At 42.2% G+C, this 24718-nt stretch overlaps 1 protein-coding gene across 26 annotated transcripts in view; it reads left to right on the forward strand.

Annotated features, from left to right (window-relative positions):
* Positions 1-24718, forward strand: part of ABI3BP (ABI family member 3 binding protein) — a 319764-nt gene that overhangs the window by 86996 nt on the left and 208050 nt on the right. For all 26 annotated transcript variants that reach the window (XM_030582778.1, XM_030582662.1, XM_030582833.1 and 23 more), the window contains exons 3-4: positions 3594-3662; positions 7363-7495. In XM_030582778.1, the coding sequence (XP_030438638.1) occupies positions 3594-3662; positions 7363-7495 (202 nt within the window). The remainder of the gene's footprint in view (positions 1-3593; positions 3663-7362; positions 7496-24718) is intronic.

The raw sequence follows: 24718 nt of genomic DNA on the forward strand, positions 1-24718 counted from the left end.
AAATTGATTTAAAATCGATCTTGTAAAATCAGTTCAGATTCCTAATGCAGATGGTGTTAAACCAGATTAACTTTACTGCATTCAGTTTCTTTTAATTCAGATACAGTCTGAACCCATTTAAAAGCAAGCATTAAACTAGTTTAAGTACATCTATGTTACGGGTTTCCACCTATTTAACTGTATTGATTTAATTAAATCAATTAAAAATCCGTGAAACTTTTCCAATACAGAGAAGGCATCAGATGTGGTATTCTAAGATTCCGTCTGTGCCTCCGCACACACATAAAAAACAAACAAACAAACAAACAAAAAACAGTTTTTTCCCTGGCCCTTTATGTACTTATGTAGAACACCAGTGAAAGTTCTTCTCTTTGGTTTCTCTTAATTGCAGTACTGCTTTGTAATGCATAATGATTGTATCTTATAGTAGCACAATGACTTTTGTGTTGACACCCATATTTAAAATTGTAGGTAAAACAGTCCAGATCAATTTGCTGTGTTGCCTAATTCTGCCCTCAAATATACCTACCCAACTCCCATGATTTCTGTTAGAGTTGTGCAGACATATCTGAGAGCAGAAAGGTGCATTAAATGTTAATTAATTAAAGGAGTAGAAAGATTGGTTTATCTGATCTCTGATGTCGCAGGAGTAAAGAAAATCTCTATTTTCCTTCTTTTTTCTCAAGATAAGTTTCCCAAAACTATTAACGCTCCTCCCCTCTGAACATTGTTTTAATCAAACAGCTTATTATTCTAAGCTGTGGGGTGAAGTTATCTGGCTTTCACTGCCAGAAACATCTCTTGAACTGCAGCCTCACAACGTGATTTTGTGCTCTTTGAGGGTGTATCAAACATACTGAGAATTTGTTACCCTGGGTATAAAAATAACAGCAAGACTTGGTTTTGCTTCATTTCACTGTTTCCTATGAAGAACAATATTTCCAATGATTTTACAAGCTGGTTCTCAATCAATCCAGCCAGCCAGCAAGTGACTCTGACTTTTGAAAACAGCTGTAGTTCTGACTTGCAACTCTAGCTTTATGAAAACGTAATGCTATTCTAGCAGGGCTCAGTTTAAAAACAAAATTTTCATCAGTTTCAAACTCTTTGATTTTATTTAGGGGGCTAATGGCTATGGGATTTGTTTTTGTTATTTAAATGTAGCATCTTTAGCCATTATAACAAGGTGCACTGTATATTAAAAAAATTAAGTGGGGTTAGGATTGAGGCTACGTATCTTTTACTTAAGGATAAAATTTTTATGAGAACTTTGTAGTTTTCTAAATAAATTAAATAAAAATAGAAAACCAGGATACTAAGTGTTAAGATTAAATTTAAATAAATGTAAACATTTGAAAGTGTGGAAAATGCACATTTGGCTGGCAAGAAAATTGCTAGCAATAGCTCAACTATTACATTAAAAATATTATTTGTATTTTAACAGTAGCCGGAGATCCTAATGAAGATCTGTACCTGTTTTGCTACGCATAAGACGTAGTTCTGGCCCAAAGATGCTCATCATAACAATACTACTTGCATTTATCTAGTGCCTTTATCCAAAATTATCAAAGCATTTAACCATTTAATTAAACCTCATAGTATCTCTTTGAGAGGGGTAAGTAACACATTTAATTTTACAGAGGGGGAACTGAGGCACATGCCAAATGACTTGCTCAAAGTCCAAATTCAGTCAGTGGTGGAGTGGAGAATAGAACCGAGCACATCTGACTCCCTCTGCTTTGCAGTGGTTGCTAGATCATGCAAGTATTAAATGATTAAATATCAGTCCATGCGCTTATACTCTGGTTTAGTTAAAAGTAGTATAAACTAAACTAGAAAAAGGCACTCTTACTCTGGAATAAGTTTGTCCACATGGGGACTTACACTGGTATAACTATAGCAGTATAATTTTACCTGTTTAACTATGCAGGGGAGTTTCACCAAATAGACAATCGTTGAGCCACAATGGTTTCCATCCCCTCTCTACCACTTACATGCGCGTGACTAGGATTTCCAAGGTAACCTGTGCAAGTCCTCTGCTCCAGGAACCTCCACTTCTGTAGCAACAATAGTCATCAGACCCTCAGCCTCTTAACGAATATCTTCACTCAGGGCATGTCTACACTAGAATCTTAAGTTAACCTATCTTAGGTTGACAAGACAATCAGTGTAAGGAACACAGCGTCTACACAGATCCTGTTTCGCCCTAACTACGTCAACATAAGCTCTACACCTCTTTTGGAGGTGGAGGGCAGGTCTACACTGTCGCTTAAGTTGATCTAACTTATGTCAATTAGGGATGTGAAAAAGCACCCTCCACTCCCTGAGCATCGCAATTTTCACATTGTCCACACCAACGCTATGTCAGTGGGAGATGCTATTCTGCCAGCATAGCTTGTCTCCAGCTGACATCACTTACGCTTCTTGCCGAGGTTGAATAATTATGCTGATGGGAGAGTGTTCTCCAGTTGGCATAGCGCATCTTCTCCAGACATGCCACAGGGGCACAGCTAGATTGACTCAACTATGCCGATGTAGACTTGCCTGGAGTTATGTCTTTGGTGTAGTAGGGCACTTACATCAGCAGGAGCAAGGCTGTAGTGTAGACACTGACATAATTAGGTCGACATAAGGTGTCTTATGTCGACCTAACTCTCTGTAATGTAGACCAAGCCTCAGTATCACAGACACTGACTTTTATTTTTCCCGGTGGGTGCTCCACCTTAGCTCTTCTTCCCTGAGACCCGTCCCTTGCTCTCCCTCTTCTTGCCCTCGAGCATCTCTCTCCAGCTGCCAAACAGCTGATCGGCGGCCCCGCCATACAGATGTGGCTAGTGAGTGCTGAGCACCCCGTTTTTTCCCCGTGAGTGCTTGAGCCCCGTAGCACCCACAGAGTCAGTGCCTATGCTCTGAATCCTTTGGATTCCATCCTCTACTCCATTCCCTGCCCCATCCTGCTGCTTCCCTTTCTGTCATCACCACTTCTTACTTTGCCCACTTGTTCCATCTGTAAGCAAATAACATGTAGCCCTAGTAGAGTAGCTAAAAACTTTGTATCCCATCACCTTGTACCCTGTTTCCTCTCTCTTTTGGAATGTCTGTTTAGACTGTAACTGTTTTTCATGTAGGGATGTGTCTTTTGTTTTTTTCAAATCTCTCTGATAGTGCCTAGAATGTTTCTGGATTGCCAGTGAATAAATCATAGACTGGAAAAAAATTACAGAAATTGTTAAATCTTAGGCCATGGCTACACTGGTGCTTTACAGCGCTGCAACTTTCGCGCTCAGGGGTGTGAAAAAAACACCCCCCTGAGTGCTGCAAGATACAGCGCTGTAAAGCCTCAGTGTAAACAGTGCCGCAGTGCTGGGAGCGCGGCTCCCAGCGCTGCAAGCTACACCCGTAGAGGATGTGGAGTACGTGCAGCGCTGGGAGAGCTCTCTCCCAGCGCTGGCGCTGCTACCACACTCGAAACTTCGAAGTGAAGTGTAGCCATACCCTCAGTTAAATATTCCACTATTCACCAGGAATAATTAATTGATCATTTTTAAAAACAAATTGTGAATTTAAACTAATTACCAAATTGTTATTTCCAGATGCTGAGCCAAGATACTTGATTACGGTGCGACCTGCACCCATTCCAAATCACAAGAAAACCTGCTCAGGTAAGGTAACATTACCACATTTTTTTATGTACAGTCAAATCAAGACAGAATATTGTTTTTATTTAGTGTGGATCAAATTTTCTGATGTGGCTGAGCAAATCAACATTTGTGTGATTCAAATAACAATGTAAGGATGTGCATCTAGACAGTATTCAGTCATGGATGTTCTGATTAAGAAACCTAGATGCAGTTTTTGGAGGGTCCTTCTTTATAATTTCTCATGTTGAAAACTGAGATTTAACATATTTCTTTTTTCTAGAATATGGGATCAAAAATGCATATGAAAAGTTGACGTAGCTAGTGGGAATGTTGATACACAATTATAAGCAATGGATCCTATCTTGAAACGTACTGATTTATAATCTTTGGAATTCTTGGGCTTGGGATGGATAGGAGATTAATGTTTTATAATCTCCCCAAAATGCCAGTTAGGAATCTTTCTCCCGTAGAAATTTTAATGCATTCCACTGATGAAGTAATGGGTCTTTATTTATATATATAATATTATGAGAGACACCAACTTCACTAACACGGTGCTTAAGGAAAAGGATGGTTTTTTAGCTAAAGCTGCAAGTCTGGTACTAAAGAAATCTGAGTTCTATTTCTGGCCTCTGCTACAGACTTCCAGTATGACCTTTAGCAAGTCATTTCAGCATTCAGTAATTTAGTCCCTAATCTTAAAATGGAGCTTACTCTCTGCTTCACAGGGGTGTGGTGAAGAATAATTGATTAATGTTGTTAAAGTACTTGAGATCTTCAGATGGAATTTGTTAATGATCTGCATTTTCTTGGGCCTAATATATTTGCCAGGGCCCTTGCAGGCATGAAACAATATTTTTCTCCATGAGATGCACATAGAAAATACTTGATAACAGATTGCTATTTAACAGCTATTCAGGTACATATTTAAAAAAATAAACTGCCTAAAGCCACGGTTTAGGATTATTAATTTTAATAGCTGCTTCAATCATGGGGAATTTTAATTGGATCATTCCCACTAGAGATAGATCTGAACCAAGCTTCCTGATCAAACACTGCCAAGTATGAATAACTTTGGATTCAGGCCCAAACTTTGCAGCTGACCTCTTTCTCTATAATGGGCTAGGCCACAACTCCAGATGCAAGCAGTCTTGATCTTTGGGGAAACTTAGTTCTGAAACTTGCACCCTCTCATTCTTAACATCATCACTACATAACTTAAATTAACATTGGCACACTCAGCAATGTCACAATCAAATATTTTTTTAACTAGGGTTGCAAGAACTAATTTAAATAAAATAACATCCTCGAATTTCAAGCATTACTGCTTGTCCTCTTGTTGTAAAGCTTTGTTTATTTACAAATAGTAGTTAAAGACGCTCCCTGCTCTTGAAAGAGAGACATATGGCCATGGCTACACTGGCGCTTTACAGCGCTGCAACTTTCGCGCTCAGGGGTGTGAAAAAAACACCCCCCTGATTGCTGCAAGATACAGCGCTGTAAAGCCTCAGTGTAAACAGTGCCGCAGCACAGCTCCCAGCGCTGCAAGCTACACCCATAGAGGATGTGGAGTACATGCAGCGCTGGGAGAGCTCTCTCCCAGCGCTGGCGCTGCGACCACACTCGAAACTTCAAAGAGTGCAAGTGTAGAGGGCAGAATGTACTGGGAGACAATGAGGAAAGGTGAAGTTAATGTAGACCTTTTCCCCCCTTTCCCTTCTCTCTTCAAGTGTTAAGTTGAAGAAGGCATTGGACTGATGTGAGTTAGTGCTTGTGTGGACCTCAGGGAAGAAATGAGTCTTTTTGATAGTCACATGGTCTCTTGCACTTCTGTGACACTGCATACCAGACTTCATCTCCAATATTTGCAGGATTGGCTGAAGCTAGTCTGCATACCTGTAAAGCTGGAGTACAGCTTCACAGAGCTCAAAGAGAAATTATAATTACTTTAGAAGGTTCAAAGGTAGAGTTTCAAAGTTAGAAACCTCCTAGAATGATCTAAAATTGCTTTTCTATTGATAATTATGTCTTTTTCAACATATACCAAGGCTTCTTTTTAGTATGTAATATATATCTAAACCCACAGCAGTTACAGATGAAAAATGGATTTTTCTCTTCTTGTATTTCCATGTGCATGTGACCCTTGGTTCCCCAGAAAGCAAATTTAGAAAGTGATTTCGTAAACAGGATGTGTGCCAAAAAGTTTGACAAATAAATGAACTATGAAAACAATCCACTCAAAAAACCCTATAAGAATACAGGGAGACTGGGGAATCCAGCCTACACATCAGCAAATGTTTGGAGTTTTGCCTTTCTTTTTAAAATGTTGAACATTACATCACAGCACAGTTCATCTAAATGGGGGTGGAAAAATCCCACTTTTTATCTGTGAATGCGCTACTAATCAATGTAGTGTAAAAACACACATACTGCATGGTTTTCTAACTACCTGGAGACTGCTTGGAAAAGCAAATCTCTCTTCCTTGTGGACTTACTGGGAAATCCTGTTAGAGCACAAAACCACTTCCTAACCCTTTGGAGGTATCATTGATAAAGAGGTGAGGAACTCCTGCTAATGGCTGAATAGCACTTCCAATTTAAGGATCAAGAGGCATGAACAGAGAACTGAACCAAGATTTTTGCCAGGCAATACAGAGCACAGCCCTCTAGATCATTGCACTAGCCTCAGGCATTAGCTTTTAAAACTTTATTTAAAAGTTCTTAATCTTTGTTTTATTGTATCCTTCTTCTCCATGGAAGTCTCATAACAGTCCCCGCCACCTCCTTTCCAGGGCAGAAAGTGATTCACTGAAGGGAGCAGAGCAGGCAGCTGCTGTCCAGGGCAGCAGCAGAACCATGGCTGGCTCAATTCCGTGAGGAGCCCGTGGGGGTACAGAGTGAAGCACACTACAGTTTCTTGCTTTCCCTCCTCCCTGGCCAAAACCTCTCATTCCTGCAGGCTCCAGAGTTTTTAAAATACATGGGCACTGATTGGCCAGGTGTCTGGGCTAGAGAAGGCAGCAGTGGGGACAGCACACAGCTAGCCCCCAGCAGTCAGGGAGGGGAGGAGGGGAAGAGCAGCATGCTGCTGCTGGGTTGGAGCTGGGCTGCACTCCCTCACTTCTCCCTGACCACCCGGGACTCCCTGCATGCTTTTTTTGCAGCTGCTCTGGGAAGGCCTGGACACCTGGCATCCCGCCCCACAGTTTGGGAACTTCTGATCTAGAGGGATGATTGCACCATTGTGTTCAGAGTAAAACTAAATATCAAGTATTGTGTAAGAGAGGAGGAGTTAAATTGTCTGATTGGTGAGGGACAGACCTCCCTAGACAGAGGCACCACTCAAAACTTGTCAACAATTTTAAGTGAAATAAGTTTAAGGTTTTGTTTTATTTCAGACCTGGTGAAAAGTACTGCAGTCAACATTAAATCATTACTATGCATAACTCATTATTTCTGATGATCCTCGCTAGGGATATATGGAGAAATATTCACTTTGAAATTGAATATTCTTTCTCATGTTTAAAAAGAAGCATGTGCAGGGGGTGGGGATGTGATCCCTTCAAGTCAGGATTAAATTCACTAGCATTATACCTTCCATTTGAATTTAGAGGAGAGATTAAATCATAATTCTTTCATTCTCTTAACCAGCCACAAATATCTCCCCCCGAATAGAAAAAATCTAAGTGTAAGTAGAATTGTCTGTATGTTTCTTATATAGGTAAGACCAAGACTCAAAAGCCTCTCCGGCTGGTGGTTGGCACTTTGACCCCGACCTCTGTTTACCTGTCCTGGGGCATCCTAGTCAATCCACAGCATGACTGGACTGCAATGAGTAGCTGTGCTAGTGACAGGTAATACACCAAAAATGCAATGTTTTATTAACTTTTAAAAGAAAAGGGTGTGAAGGTAAGTGACTGACCAAATTCTGCCCAGGGCCAGCTCCAGGTTTTTTCCCCCCCACCCCCAAAAGCTGGTGTGCCGCCAGCCGCCGAAGCAAGAAGGAAAAAAAAAAGGCCGGAGTGTGAGTGCCGCCCCTTGAAAAGTGCTGCCACAAGCACATTCTTGGAACACTGGTGCCTAGAGCCAGACCTGATTCTGCCGATAGCATGACATCATTGAAGCAAAGGTTCTCTTCTGTATATGTAAATCAGCAATTAACAAGAACTTTCTTGCCTAAAGGTCTCATTTAGGCAGGTGTTTACATGCCAAAGTGCTGATCTTGTGATTTCACTGCAGGTTGTTTATGTTGTAGAGCCACAGTACCTGAGTCTTATCTCAGTTACACTGGTATAAATCCGGAGTAACTGAAGTCAATGGAAATATGGTACTATAAAACCGGTTAAGTGAGTAAAATTAGTCTTCATTGAACCCTGACAGAAGAAAGAACAAATCAATCCTTTTATAATTATACTCTTTTTGTTTCCTGTATTTAATCTTTTGAATGTTATTTATATTGCAGTATACATAGAAGCTAAGAATTATTAGAATTATACTTATTTAGCCCAACTTCATGCAACTCTGCCCGCAGCTTAAAAAAAAAGGATGGCTCCTCACTGGGGGTTTAATGTTGCCTTTTTAATCCCAGGAGAGGAGCAAATCCTTTCGCATTGTTAGTGACCTCTAATACTGACTGATTTAACAAAAGATTCTACACCTTTCTTCCATGTTTTAATTTTGTGACACCTTTTTGACCAGGGATTATACCCTTGCTATATGCCTGGGCAGCAACCATAGCCGTAGCACAGACTCTGCAACTGGAAGGAGAGAAAAAGGTTGTAGTTACAAGCAACTAGGAAAAGCATGACACGTGGTTCCCTGCTCCCTTCAGTCCACCCTCTTACTTTCTCCCAGTGACTGACAGTATTTTTCTTGGATCCTCCTAGACCCAGACATTAAAATTCATGCTTCCTAGCAGTCCTCTGCTAGGTCTTAGAGTTAGTCAGTTATTTCTATCCGCTCACCATTTACTGGAGTCAAAGCATATTTACATCTACAGGCAGTCCTGGGAGTTACGACACAATTGGTTCCTGAAAATTGTGTTGTAAGTTGAAACGTTGTAACTCGGAACCACAATCCACTCCATTGCAGGACTGAGTGTCATAAAGTTGAAACCAACTTTTTACGTCAAATCAGGGTGTCAATTCAGTAACGTCATAAGTGCTATTTGTCATAAGTTGAACGTCATAAAATCAACGACTGCCTGTATTTTTTCCATCCTGTGGTGCAATAAACTCACTTGTAACACATTCATTTCTCAAGTCACCACGGATATGTCTTCACAGCAATGGAAACCCAAGCTCAGACTCTGGGTTGGACCTGAGATCCAAGGACCCTGTAGGGTTGGAGGGTCTGAGTCGAAGTCACGCCAGGACCCAAGGTTAGAACCCTATTGCTTTGCAGGTGCAGCTCCCCCGCCCCCCCCCACAAATTTAGATCCTGGGAGTCCTCTAAAAGTATCTCTCAATCACATGGGCCAACTTCCTTTGTCTTCTCTATCCCAAGAATCTTCAATTGACTCCAGGGGAAACAGAAGCAACTCCCATTGGTGTAGTGCAGCAACTTGGTGAGTCAGCATTTAATCCTTCCATTATCTTCTGACCACCTAGGTGCAAACACACCATCAGAGAGCCTTCTGTGTTTGCAATGGATACTGACACAAAGCAGCCTTTTGCAAAGTGTTCTGCTTCACGGTTACAGGAACACAACCAGATTTTGGAAAATTTCTGGTGTGAGGTCAGCAAAACAGTGGATTTTGGTAAGAGTAGCAGGAACAGCCATACATATCAGCAAATAGCAAAGAAGTTGGCAGCATTGCAAATATACTGGACTGGTGACCAGTGCAGGGAGCAGATTAAGCATCTCAAGACTGAATACAGGAAAACAAGGGACCAGAACTGCACCTCAGGCAACTTGCCGACATCATGTCCGTTTTATGAGGAATTTAACCAGGTGTTGGGCTCTGCTCGCAGCCTGGAGCCAGTGGTAGTGCATGATGACCCTGTCAGCCAGGATGGTGCCCTGCTGGCCCCAGAATACAGGTTGGGAACTGGTTGGAGCCAGCAACAGCACATCCTGCAGCCAAACTGAGCAGCTGTTTGCTGCTCCCCCACCCACCCAAAGGAACACCCTGCTGCTGTGTCTGCAGCAGACGCAGATGGGACAGAAGCTGCCGTAGATCCTGGTAAGTTTCTGGCTCCATGATGTTTGTTAATATATGAATGAGAGGAATTTGCATTCTATGAACCAATGCAAAAGTTATTAGAAGTCCCAGCTAGCAGCATGGATCTGCTGATGGTGGATTGTGTCCAAGTGATGTGGCTCCCCACCTTCCACCACAGGGAGTTTAAAATGGCAACCGGGAAGTCCAAGCAGTAAAAACTCCTTGAAAGTGATTTTTTTCCTGAAAGTACCCATTAGGGTATTTCTGCGACTTAAAAATAATAACCTTACATTGCAATACCTGGAAGTATGCCAATCTGTAACTACCCAGCGGTGTAATGAGCCGCCTGAAAACAGTGAACTGGGTGAGTGCAGGGAGAGGTGGAAATGTGGTCCATTTCAGGTCAAGGTACCCTATGCATCCATAGGTGACACAATCATTTGTGCCAGATTCAACTGGGGTTTGAAATTTTCCAGAAATGTGCCAGGGATGTATGGGGGATGCCTATGGAACTCTGTGTGTTGGCATGCAGTCATAACTGGCTAAGCCGTATGGAAGCTAATGCAGCATCCTGATGATTCTCTGATGAATTCTGACCCAATCCTGGGTGCTGATAGATGCAAACTTTTCTTGAAGCAGGAACTCCAGATAGGTACTCAAATTTCGGGGAAGGGCATATTTTCCATGGCCACTTTGGGATCTGCCCAGCCCATTCCATTCATACTGTTCAGTTACTGTACGTTTGATTACTTTGGTTGCAGATTTCTGACTGGCAGTTTGGATAACATCTCCCTTTGCCAGCTGGGCACTACAAGAACAGTTTTATGTGCTCCATTTCTTTTACTGTGATTTACCAGGCTGCATCCAGAGACCTTCTGTGGTCTGAAGCATCCATCTAACAACTTAGTGATATTTAATTTGGAAAAGTAACATTTTATGTCCTTGAAATTCCATGAGGATTTTTTCTGTTCTCATACACTGAGGTATGTGAGACAGTAACCCTCAGTGTCTTGTCCTCGTCCAACCCCTCAGTTAGCACTGGCTGTAGTGCCTCCACAGCCTGCCCAACATACTTTCATGGACCATTCTAAGTGTTACCCTGAAAAACTGATTTTGGGATTCTGCTATAATACCCTGCCTATTCTCCTCCCTAGTCTATTCTTGTGGAGATATAAGTTTCCAGGGTTGTTAAGGAAACCTTAAAGAACACAGATATAACCTTCCAATAAACTAATAAAGTAATTGACACAGGCATTATTCTTTTCCAAAACAAAATATTTTTATTAATGTCACTAATAATCCCTAATACAGTGTATTTTAAAACCCTAAACAAAATGCAAAATTCCAGACACAAATCCTTTATTGATAGCTAAAGAGCATTCAAACTACAATGCCATATAGTTCAAATGATTCCAAGCAAAGCGATTTGTTACAAGTGGCCAGTTTGTAACAAATTACTGACTGCAGATCTTAAATTTGCATTTAAGTTTTACATAGATACAATTAAAACAGACACACACTTCAAGCATACACATATTTAATATGTGAAGCTCGAACTATACTAAACTAAAACTATATTAAAAATTGGCAAGCTTACTTCATAAATTTCATTGGTATCAGTTTAAAATCACTGTTGCTGCTTTATAAATTCTTTGCTATTTTTCTTTAATCGCTGTTACTGTTCAGCTTCTGGTCAGCCAGCTTTGTTCTGCTCTGGTTTTTTTTTCTCTCTCTCTGCAGCAACTTTTCTGACTTCTTTCCAGCAGCTTTCCTTTGGCTTTCCTCACTCGTTTCCCATTCCTTCATCTGCTCCTGATTGAATCCCAACCACCACCTCTCTTTCTGACTCAGACTTCAACTCTGAAACTTCCTGCTGTCAGTTGGCCTTTTATGCTGCATTGTGGCTCTTTCCTAATATACCATATATACTTGTTCATAAGCAGAATATTTTTGGTAAAAAAGTGATGCATCAAAGAGCAGGGGTTGGCTTAGAAATGCGTCTACACCAAAATGTAGTGATTTTAAACTCTGTGGAATCATTGAATTTAATATCTAATACATTGTCGTTTTGTTTACCTGGAACATCTGCAAGCATGGAGCCCCTCAGCTCCTGTGGCTGTGGTTCACCATTCCCAGCCACCAGGAGCTGCGGAAGCGTTCCTGCAGCTCCCATTGGCTGGGAACTGTGAACCGCGGACACAGGGAGCTGAGGGGCTCCATGCTTGCAGACGCTCCAGGTAACAAAACGTCCTGACCCACAAGTGGCTTATCCTGACGGGCCAGGAGCTAAAGTTTGCCAACCCCTGAAATATAGGGTTGGCTTATGAAAGGGTCAAACAATTTTTGCTATTTTTACCATCTTGAGGGGTCAGCTTATAAACGAATGGGCTAATGAATGTGTATATACGGTACCTAATTCTATTCTTAGAAGCAACTACCTCACAAATGCCCGGTATCAACCATTACTTCAGAGATCTGATTAACAGCTCTGACCTTCAAAGCCAGTTCTGACTGGTATGAGTGGGCTGTCCAGGTAGCTGCTCAGTTAACTGACCTCTCTGTCACCCCTTATTGCTCACTAGCCACCAGTCTTGCACATGCTCGCTGTTGTCCTTAACCTCACAGCTGTGATTCTGATAATTCCCCCCCACACACACACACACATACATACATATGTACATATACATGGCTCTTTGCCTGGGCACCATTTTAGAAATCCTGGGTTTTCAACTGAGCATGCTCAGGGTCCATATCAGGGTGGAATGACTTTTGCTTATTCAGAGTAAAGATCAGAAAAACAAAGTGGAGAGTGGAGAATTTCTACAGTAACACAAGAGGAAGTGTTTTTGTGATGAACTTATGGTTGAAGTTCTGGACAAAATCAACAAGAAAATCCACCACCACTAATGGATGTGTGACTAGAGGCAAGAGGAAAGGCAGAAGCTGGCTGCGCAGCTTGAGGACAGGGTTTCAGCATGAGAGCAGGCACTAGCTTTGCATTTCCTGGAACAGGAATGGCAGCTAAGGGAGGAGGACACAGTTCAACAGAGAGAATTGTTCGAGAGCTGATATCGCTAATGGTCACAAGAGTACCAAGCCCTGCTGTACTGCGCACACCACGGCCTGTGTCTCCTGTGTGGTACCCTGGGATTCAATCCAGAAACTGCTTAGAAAACTCCATGGCTCTGTGGTCCATGTAATTGGGTCGCATGAGTGGCTTGCCAGGGCAACTTAACTCCATGTAATCCTCTGTATTTCTTCCCTCCCCTGTGGATGTCTCCACTACCCTTCCCCTTTGCCAACTGTGCAGCGAACTGGGAAAGGAGAACAGGGAACATGGTAGTGAGTTTCTGTCTTGCACATGGCTGACTTTTTTGCACTTGTTCATGCTTTTTTCCCCTGAAAGGTTCTGTTGTTTTTGACGTGATAATGGCGCCTGGCATGGCTGGCAGTGGGGGAATGTTGTACTTTTCTAATATACAGTGGTGCAAGTAGGGCAGTACAGTACACTGTACCAGTAAGATATTTATAGCCAGTACTCCATACTGGAAAGACAAAGGAGGAGCAGAATGTGGGGCCACCGGCACAAGCCCTTCCACGCAGCTCTGTGCCTGTCTCTCCTGTCTGGGGTCTGTACAGAAGCCCTGCCGGAGGACGGGGCTGGGGAGCAGGGTTGGGGGTGGTACAGCCGTGCCGGAGGAACTGCTGTCATGGGGTCTTTAGCCACTGTGGTTCTGGAGAGCCCTGCATTCAGAAGTCTCCAGTGCAGTGGGAAGAAGACAGAGCCCCCACCCTAGCTAATGTGGGATGGATCATGGGGAGGGCACCGGGAAAGCATGGATGCCCTGGGCTGGGGGTGGGGTGGGAGGAGTCATGTGGGAGGTCACATCCTCCCCCCCTTCAGCTGGTGCCCCCCTTTGCATCTCTCCTAAAAGTGCTGTGTGCCAGTAAGAAATGAATTCTACTTGCACCACTGCTAATATATGTTTGTTAAACTTTTTTTTATGTTATCAAGAAAGTTTTTATTGTGATCACTGCATCTCATCGTACAGTGTGTATTTAAAAAAATAAAGGTAAACATGATCAGGAACAATTAAGAATTAGTAAGCAAACACTATTCCTCTGTACAGTTAGGTACATCTATCCATAATCCAATCACTTTCTTATCTGAATCCATACTGCGAATCATCCCCCACCCCCTATTTCATAAGTGGTCATGTCATCCGTAAGCACATTGCAATCAGACCTCTACCCATCACTGTGCACTAGACCCTCACCCAATTAGTGAGCCCCATCCCCACCCCCTACAAGTACATTCATAAAGGTACTATTTCCCCCTTCTTTTGGGCTATGCCAGTCCATAATGGGTGAGCACAAAGCATCCCTGATTTCTATTGCCAGGGTGCATCTGTTTCCAGCTGGTTAGGTGCATTTTCTGGCTGAGGGTACTGATTCAATTGCCCCTTGCGGTCATAGGTCCATTAGAGAGAAATGGCTCATCTCTGACTTCACAAAGATTGTGAAAAGCGCAGCAAGCCACAGTAATGAAGACAACACTGATATGACACTGGCATCCAAATGGGTCTGTAGACATCTCCAACGGGCCTTCAATCTGCCAAAAGCACATTTAACAACCATTGTACACCTGCTGAGAGTGTAATTAAACAGTGTTTTGCCCGGGCCTCTGAAAGCAGAGTTTGGTTTCATAAGTGAAGGCAAAAGAGGTATGCCGTGTCACTCAGGATAACGGTGGTGACAGTAACACCATTTATGACAATGTCATTTGGTGGGAGTAGTGTCCCAGCCTGCCCATGAACACAGATTCCTGACTGGTGAAAAAAACAGGCATCATGAATGTTTCCAGTGCAGCCCATGTTGACATTCATAAATCAGCCCCTGTGGTCCACAAGGACTACATAACAATGGAGTAATATCCTTTGTGATTTAAGTTGATGTGTGCTCCTTGAGGAGGGCAAACTGTGGGCACATGAGTCGCGTCAATGGCTCCATTGCAGTTTGGAAACCCCATACACTCCAAGCCAGCAGTTACTTCAGGAATATCTTTTATGCCTATGACCCTGGGGTAAACCATACACCTGATTGCCTCAGAAACCTCTGCCACTACTTTACCTCAGTCGACTTGTCAACATCAAACTGGCTGGCAACAGACATGTGGCAGTCTGGGATAGCCAGCTTCCAGAGGATTATAGCAACCCATTTCTGGACTGACAAGAGTGCTGCATGTCTCTTTACACAGGAGGGTCGGGGCAAGCTGTTCACAAAACTCCAGAAATGTAGCTTTCTTCATGCAGATGCTCTGGACCCACTGCTGCTTATCCCAGGTCTGCATGATGATGTGGTCTGTCCAGTCGGTGCTTGCGGCCCTGTTCCTGAAGTGCTGACCTAAGTAGGGGGCATCAGTGAGTGTTCTGAGTATTGTGTTCTGAGAATGAGACAGAAGTGCATTTCGGCAGCAGCGGCTGTATATTAGCAGGACTTTTTAGGATCCCCTCTGCTTACCCCAAATGGGAAGGAGCTAGACAAGGTGCCCCAAACATAGGCTGTCTCTCACTCTTCCGACTGCATGGCCACATCCACTGGGATCAGTCAACTCCGTGGCTGAAACAAGAGATATGAGACAATGACTTTCGCCACCTCAAATGTCTGCACCCTTATGGACTCTCAGCACAGTGAATGACCAGAAAGAAGAGCTGCCATAATTGCCAGAGAATTGGCAAGACTCAGCATTGACATTGCAGCTCTTAATGAGACCTGCCAAGCCGATGAGGGCCAATGAAAAGAGGATGGAGGTGGCTACACCTTCTTTTGGAAAGGAAAGCCACCCAAAGAGAGAGACATTCACGGGATTGGCTTTGCCATCAAAAATAAGATTGCCAGTCAGGTTTTGTAACTTCCTGTGGGGATCAACAAGCATCTTATGACTCTTCAGCTCAAGCTCAGCAACAACCAATATGCCACAGTCATCAGTGCGTATGCCTCAACTCTTGATGATGAGGAAGACAACAGGGAGCAGTTTTATAGTGCTTTTGATGCAGTCCTCTCACACCTAAGGCAGACAAACTCATCCTCCTGGGAGATTTCAGTGCCAGAGTCAGACAGGATTTCCAACTCTGAAGTGGCACAATAGGCAAAGAAGAGGTGGGAAATGTAAACCCCACTGGTATTCTTCTTCTCAACAAATTTGTGGAGCATGACCTGCTCATTGCAAATACCATCTTTAGGCAGAGTAATAAATTTAAGGCCATCTGGAAACATTCTCGATCCAAACACTGGCACCTCCTTGACTATGTTATAGTCAGAGCCCAAGATTACATCAGTGTCCATATATCATGAGCCATGAGAGGCACAGATCACTGTTGAACAAACCATCAGTTAGTAAGATCAATCATGTACCTGCTGCTCACTCCACCACACTACAAATACCCCAAATCTGAGCAAAAGTGGTACAACTTCAAAGACTTAAGGACCAAGCCAGCTGCGAGACATTCCAGCAACACATGTCTGAGAAACTCTCTAACTTGCCTGATAACATTATTGACATTTGAGAGCACTGGGATCAACTTAAAAATGCCATTCACAGTGCATGTGATGAAACTAAAGGGTATTCCACTCATCAGCACCAAGACTGGTTTGACGAAAACAATGAGGAAATCCTAGCATTAATTCAACAGAAAAGAACTGCTTTCTGTAACTGGCAAAATGATTCTTCTAACAATGAAAACACAAGACTTATCACCTGCTCAGTGTCGAACTCCAAAGGAGTCTGCATGATCTCAAAAATAAGTGGAGGCAAAAGAAGGCCTCTGAGGTTCCAGATTTCGTAGACCAGGATGACATGAGAAGCTTCTTTCAAGCGACCAAAGCTGTATATTGGCCAAGCTTCAAAGGCCCAACACTCTTACATTCCCAGGAAGGCTCCACCCTCCTCAAGGACAGTGCAGCCATTAAACAACACTGAAAGGAGCACTTTGAGAACCTAGTAAACTGCAAGTCCACGGTCTCTGAAGACACCATCAAGTCTATTCCACAACACTCAGCAATTGAACACCCCATCTTCTGAGGAAGTCCATCATGCCATCACCCAGACAAAAAAAATCACAAGGCACCAGGCCTAGACAACATCTCAGCTGAAGTTTTTAAAAGCTGGTGGAACAGTTCTCCAACACAAACTTTGCCAATTCCTCGACAAAATCTGGACCTACGAAGAAATTTCACCTGACTTTAAGAACGCCAGCATTGTTACAATATTCAAGAAAGGAAACAAACCTTTGTGTGGGAACTACAAAAGTATTTCCCTCCTCTCCATTGCAGGGAAGATCCTTGCCCAGATCTTACTATACTGATTTCTCTCCCTTGCTGAGGAACTCCACTTTTCTCCATTTACCTTGCCGTGATCCAGTTTCTCATCCATGACTGCCTTCCTGATGGGATCGAGGTTGAGTATCGTATGAACAATACTCCTCAATCTTTAACAAATTTATTTGTTCATAAGCTTTATGAAACCTTATGCCCAAATAAATTTGTTAGTCTCTAAGGTGCCACAAAGACTCCTCGTTGGTTTTGCTGATACAGACTAACATGGCTCCCACTCTGAAACCTATCCTCCATATCTGATATCTCCAAAAAAAATTTAAGATCACGAGAATTGGCATCACAGATCCTCAGTATGCAGATGACTGCATCATCATTGCACACACACACACAGGGGCAGACCTGCAAAGTATCCTAAATCTTTTTGCAGATACCTATCACAGCCTGGGGATCTCGCTCAACATTGGGAAAACCAAGGTACTCTACTAACCCTCACCTGCACAAACTACTCTTCGTACTCCACAAATCAAGTACTCTTCTCTCAGTTAAATCAGGGAAGAAGGGGTCACAAAGGGCAGCAGAAGTGCTTCAAAGACATATTGGGAGGCATCAACCCAACAAACTAAAGGACTTGGCGCAGAACAGGACACAGTGACACTACGCCAAGCCACAGCTCACTTTGAGGAGAACAGAGGTGCTCATGAGACAGAGAAGTGACAAAGGAGGAAAGAAAGGGCACAACAGTCCATCCAACAACTATGTCTCCTCCAAATTATACCTGTCACTTCTGTGGGAAAATCTGCAGGGCATGAATTGGGCTCCTCAGCCACTTAAAAACCCACAAATGAACCCCTTTGACAGACAACATCCTTGCACTGAGGGATAGCTGAAGAAGATTTAATACACAGTATATGCTTCTATAGTTCCAAGCAGAGCTCAAATTCAACTGTATATAATATAGTGCTCTACAGTTAGTAAACTAAAATTGCTGTGCTGTGTGATAACTTAAGAAGATTTAAGATGTCACAGCTATACAATGTTAAAACTAAGTGTTAAGATGTCACATTCATATAGAACAATTGCGACAGATATAAAGGTGATTACAGACATTGCTGAAGTGCAGGGCTAGTAAAGCCAATAACCTCTATAAGAAGAAAGCATTTAGAAGTAGAGCTTTTGGGAAACTGTTCATTGAAATGATTTTCCAACTAAAAATTACCTTTTTTCTAAACTGAAATTTTTGACAAGAAAATCTAAATTTTACTGAAAAAAATTCAATATTCTGTCAAGAAAAATCCAAATAATGGCTCCCTGGCCATGTCCACCTGGAAGGGGCTTCTCAATTTCACTTTCTCCGAGTGAAATTAACAGAAGGTTTCCCGGAGGGCTGCCTCCCTTCCTTCCCACATGCGTATTTTCATAAAATCCTGTAGAGTGCAAAATCACAAAATGAATATTTGTTTGTAAACTGTATCCATATTGACAGGAGCTTTATCTGTGACAGTTCTTAGTATTGCTTTCATATTACTGTATATTGCTCAAAACCTTTTCACAATTTACCAGATTAAGGGCTTGCTGCATCAGGGTGCTGAATGCCTCCTGTCCTCAATGCCCAGAGAAGCAGGGTCAAGCTGTAAGGCTGTGATCTACCTGAAGTGATTGAAAAATTTTGGTCACCGCCTTAAAACTGTGGGGATGTATGTAGACAATAGTATTAATTTAATGTCTTAAATGCAGTTTTATGGTTACAAAGTCAGGAAGTGCTAGTGTTAAGGTTCCACCAGTAGTGTTAACTCAGCCACATGTCACATCCCCTGTTTTTAAGGTACACAAGAGGGCACTCTGTGAAGTAGAAGGGAGGTCAAACCTGTCTTCCTCTCCCTTCCTTTTGTGTTTCCCATGCAAGTGCTAAGCACAACTAGTCTTTGTACACAGGGCAGTGCAAGGCCCAGCTCCTGTCTAGTGCTCCTGGGGACACAAGCCATCGTCAAGATTTCAGGCTGTGGTGAAGCTGGCTGTTCAAGGAGGGAGGAGCTTGTTGTGTGAGCAATATATTTACTCTCCCTGGAGGTCCGTGAAAGAGTCTCTACTGTGGTGCAATGCTTCCTGAACATCCCTTAGCATGTCAGATCAGCTCCACACCATGCCCAACACAGATCTGTCCCCAACAGACACAGATGGATCTTTGATCAGAAAAATAGAATAGAAAGTATTATATGCACCAAGACTGAGTGAAACACTCTGAGAAATTTCCATTTCCTAAATTTTTGTTTGTGCTATTAAGTATCTTAATGTTGCATCTGCAAGAGATTTTTTCCTCTCATTTAATTTCCTCCTGTAGATATTTAAAGAAGGGTTGTGGTAGGGAATGAAAAAAGATCCAGGACACTTTGTGGCCTCATGGAGCATGATGATTCTGCCAGCATTATCAGCAGGGCTTTTAAAACTTCCAAATAGCTGAACACATCCAGCTGTGACTAACAGTTTTTTTTAAGAGCATAGCTAACAACTTAATTTTCTAATTTTCTACTGAAGATACTCAGTCCACTGTTGTATTTTCATACTCATCAGAGTTCCTCAATAGAGCCTATTAACACACTGAGTTTGAAGTTTCAATGTTCAGCTACTTTTATGTTGCTTTGGGGGAAAATATGCAGGGGGGAAAGTGTTTGTTGCAGTACGCATACTATAAACAATTGAAGTCATTTTGCTAAAAATTTTAGCCAAAAAGGTGAATGTTTTAGAATATTATGGCCATGTGAAAATAGGAAGTTACACTGTTTTGATAGCTTTTGTCTCTTATATATAGGCCACGTGGCTCTAACTCTGTCAGAGAAAACTGACTACTGTAACTGATTGACTATACAGCGGAAACAGTGAACAGACTATATGCATACCCTTGTCAGATAAAAGTAGAGTAAAATAATTTCTCTAATCTCTTTGTTATATAAATTTGTAGGTATTGCATGTAATAACAGCTAGTTTAAGAGAAATCAAGCAGAAATGTGATATAATTCAGTGGTGTGTTTTCAAAATGTGACTAAGTTTCTTTGAACAGAAATTTAATGGCACTGAAATGACCTCCATTTGTTTAATATTACACTAATTTATGGCCCAGGCCTGAAGAAGAGGTCAGAGTAAATTCAGAAGCTTGTATCTCTCACCAACAGAAGTTGGTGCAATAAATTACCTGACCCATCTTGTCTCTTTAATTGGTCTTATGGAAGTGAACTCATTGACTATTGATGCTTTGGAAAGGCAATGTCTTTCTGGCTGAATCAAAATGGTTTGTATGCATGTCTCCATAGGGCCTACTCCAGCTTCCCAAAACAGTTGCAAAGCTTGTATTGGCAGAAGCAAAAGTGGGTCTCTAGATAAAAGGAATTATATGGGGAAAGTTCTGTGGCTACTCAGTCATTTTATGTATTAGGTATATAAAGACTGGGACTAAGCTAAGTATTATATAATAGAGGCCTCAGTCTCCAGTGCTTTGTATCTTGTGGAGTCATTCACATTCTGTGTTCATCAAGTACTAAAGAAATATAAAATGACTTTTAATCACAGTGGAAATGTTTTGCACTCTCTTTTCACAGCTGTAAATGACTCCACAGTTTCCAAGGCAGAGGACAATCAGGCTCAAGAAATTTTCTTTGAATGAAGAGGTGGTTTTTGCCCCTTATTTTTTTCTTTCTTTCTTTTTCTCTTTCAATGGGTGTTGTGTGCATTTTTCCCAGGGCAGAATATCACCCTGCTGATGGGAATTTCAAGAATGATCACTTCCTGGATTTTTAATCGTCTGTGTATAGGAAGCCCGCTTTGAGTAACCTCAGTTATTAAATCAAGATTGGATGTTTTGTCCAAAGATATGTTCTAGTTCAAAAGGAATTATTTTGGGGAAGTTCTATGGCTTGTGTTATACTTGAGGTCGGATTAGATGATTACAGTGATCCTTTTTGGCCTTGGAGACTATGTACCTGGCTAACATCAGGGCCGGCTCCAGGCACCAGCTTAGCAAGTAGGTGCTTGGGGCGGCCACTCTGGAGAGGGGTGGCACGTCCAGCTATTCAGCAGCAGTTCGGCGGAGGGTCTCTCACTCCTGGTTGGAGCGAAGGACCTCCTGCTGAATTGCTGCAGATCGTGATCACAGCTTTTTTTTTTTTTTTTTTTTTTTTGGCTGCTTGAGTTGGCAAAACCCCTGGAGACGGCCCTACTAACATGCTGCAGCTTGCTCTTAGGCTGTGTGTTTCTTTACCCTGCTCATTTTCCTGGTGAGCTCTGTTCATCATCAAGCTGTCAACTGACCGTGACAATACTTCTCTTCTGTTTACAGCTTCTGTATTTTGGACTGTTGCGGTGGCTGGGCTTTTTAGGTGTCTGGTTTAGTTGTTCTCTGATGGAATGGAATATCTGTGTAGGTGGAGGATGAAATGCCTCTACCTTGCCCCCTGCTCTCCCAGGGAATCTGTTGAAGTACCCTATTTAGGTGCAACCCGTGACCTGGGAAAATACTGTCTATAAGAGATTCATTATTATAGGGCATCAGAAGTGCCATAATGCACTCAGGTGGAATACAAAATGAGTGAACCCTGAGATGTTTTAAGCACTATTGACTTTCTGGACACAAAATATGGTATTTAATGATAAAATGCACCCTCCAAAAATGAAAAACTTATCCCAGAGTTGTGAATCTAGCAGCTATGGGCAGGCAAATATAGACAGATTTTTAAACAGTAACAAACCTGCTCTGAAATAAACTCTTACTTATTATGTCTCTTTTTGAAAGCCCTGATTAAAGAGATGGGGGATGTTGTCTTGCTGATTACAAATAAAACCAGTCTTGGCAACAGTGGTTGAAGTCTTATCTTCATATTTTACAGATTCAGTAATGTTTTGCTTGAATTATCCATTGTTGATTGTTTTGTATTGGGGACAGCAGTATGTGTTCTCTTACATCAGGGGTAGGCAACCTATGGCACGCGTGCCGAAAGCGGCACGCGAGCTGATTTTCAGTGGCACTCACACTGTCCGGGTCCTGGCCACCGGTCTGGGGGGCTCTGCATTTTAATTTAATTTTACGTGAAACTTCTTAAACATTTAAAAAATCTTATTTACTTTACATACAACAATAGTTTAGTTATATATTATAGACTTACAAAGAGAGACCGTCTAAAAATGTTAAAATGTATTACTGGCGCACGAAACCTTAAATTAGAGTGAATAAATGAAGACTCGGCACAGCACTTCTGAACGGTTGCCGACCCCTGTCTTACATACACCCACCATCAAGGGCTGATGGGCTGCTTTACCCTGAGAAATACTGAGGTGTGCCAGTAGTTAAGTTTGCTACATATACTTAGCTGTTAAATACTGATAACTTTCTACTTTTTTAAAAAATGATTTACTGATTGCCTTCCCTCCACCCCAATTAATCTAAGAATCTTTTATTTTGAAAGGAGGAGGGAATTTCAATAGGGATGTATTTAAAATACAAACCCAAAATTCTTACTATTGGGGATGAGGGGAAATGTGGGGGGGGGCGCGGGGGAAATGGCATGCTGCAAAAGAGTCAATAATGTATTTCTCTATGTATGTACCCTATGTATTACCTACTCTTTGGCCTATTGATCCTGCTTAAGGGGTAGGAATAACTTGTGGGGTGTTGGGGCTGTGTATAGGGAGCAATGCTTCATCTGTGTGGCTGCACAGGTGTATGTACACTCCACACAAACTTTCCTGTGGACACCTCCTCATCCTATCAATCCCTCTGGACCCAGTGCTTAATTTGTGCCAGGGCTTACCAGGACTAAGCCCTAGCACCTCTAGTCTTGGCAGTTGATAGCTCTAGCACCTCTGGGCTTGCTGTTTCAGTTATGAATTTTAAAAAATTGTTTGAGCCATGGCACCTAATTGCTTGAGCCCCAGCACGTCTTTCGTTACAAATTAAGCATGTGGATCTGCAGTGTGGTCTTCCCATATCTTTCTAAAAAGACAAAATCTGGGTTGTTAACTTCTGTTGGAAATTCCAGTGAGAACCTGTAGGTTTTCTCTATGCATGTGTGTATATCAGTGGCACAAGGAAATTCATACAAGTCTAATTTTATTGCACACATGCCTTTTAATTGTGGTTGCTGGTTGCCTGATTTTAGCTGACAATTAAATCTTTGATACTAGGGCTGCCATCTCTATCCTGTTGGGGTTAGGGGATAATTTAAGCAGCAAGGGTTCCTGGGTGAAGGGCACAGGACCTACAGAGATGGAGAAAAGTGGGAAATTCTTTCTTCCATTCTAAGAAAGTTTCTGCTGCTGCAAGGGAGCAAGGATTGTGCCTGGTAGTTCCTTTCAAGCCATGCTATTAATCTGTCTGCTACTCTCTCTCCAATTCCTATGGCTGATTTCATGAACAGCATATGTGAAAAGGAAGCCCCCAGACCACAAGAACAGCAGACGGCAGTGATGGCCTTCTTTATCAACCAATTTCTTAAGTCAAACACTAGGAACTGTTGAGGGACAGTTATTCCAACCCTCTCTGGCAGTGATTCCCCTCCCTTTACTTTTAAACACCATTGGGCCAAAATGTGTGTGGGGCAATCAAATCAATGTACCAGTTAGGAGTCTCCTCCCCTCTGATGAGTTAACTTGCTATGTGTTCTGTCTGTACCGTTAAAGGAAGAAAGAATGGTCCAATGGTCGGAGGGCTACCATAAGACTGGGTTCAATTCCCTGTTCTTCTGCTGCCTTCCTGTGTGATCTTGGGCAAGTCACTTAGTCTCTTTGTGGCCTATCTGTAAAATGAGGATAGTAGCACTTCCCTACTTCACAGAGGGGTTGCTAGGATAGGGTGACCAGATGTCCCGATTTTTTAGGGACAGTCCCAATATTTGGGACTTTTTCTTATATAGGCTCCCATTATCCCCCTACCCACATTCCGATTTTTCACACTTGCTATCTGGTGACTATATGTTAAAGATTATGAGGTGTTCAGATACTGTGGTGATGGGGATCATATGAGTACCATAGATAGCTACTAGTGTTTTAAATGTTCTTAGGATGAAAATAGCATTGGCTCTATAAACTATGGTGGGAGTAAAAGACAGCAAATGAGTTGCAGGGAATAGAAAATAAATATCACTAGGTCTTTCTAAAATTTGAAAATACATAAACAATTTTACTTTATCCTTACTGTTTTTCATTCAGGGATTTCAGAGTGCTGTACAAACATAAATTAAATGTCTCAACAGTCCAATATGAAGTGTTATAGCTAAGGCTATGATTTTAATATGATGGTCACAGAAAGCATGGATTTAAATTATTTCTGTGAAATCTTGAAAGTGGTTTGGAGACCGAGCCCATCCAGCACTCACTCCACAGCTGTATGTCTCGTGCCATGAGGCTGGGCCCAGCTCCACACTGCAGGCATTATGACCTAGCATCAATCCGGTTAGGTACATCCATCCCTCTTCAGGGTGGACATGAATAATACTGTATCCAGATGAGAGTGTAAGAGAAATTTAGGAGAATTTAAGAATTTGAATTTGATGAGGATCTGCTATTTCCCCTCTTGTCTAACAAAAAGTGTCCAGGT

The sequence above is a fragment of the Gopherus evgoodei genome, chromosome 1, assembly GCF_007399415.2.
Source record: "Gopherus evgoodei ecotype Sinaloan lineage chromosome 1, rGopEvg1_v1.p, whole genome shotgun sequence".
NCBI lineage: Eukaryota > Metazoa > Chordata > Testudines > Testudinidae > Gopherus > Gopherus evgoodei.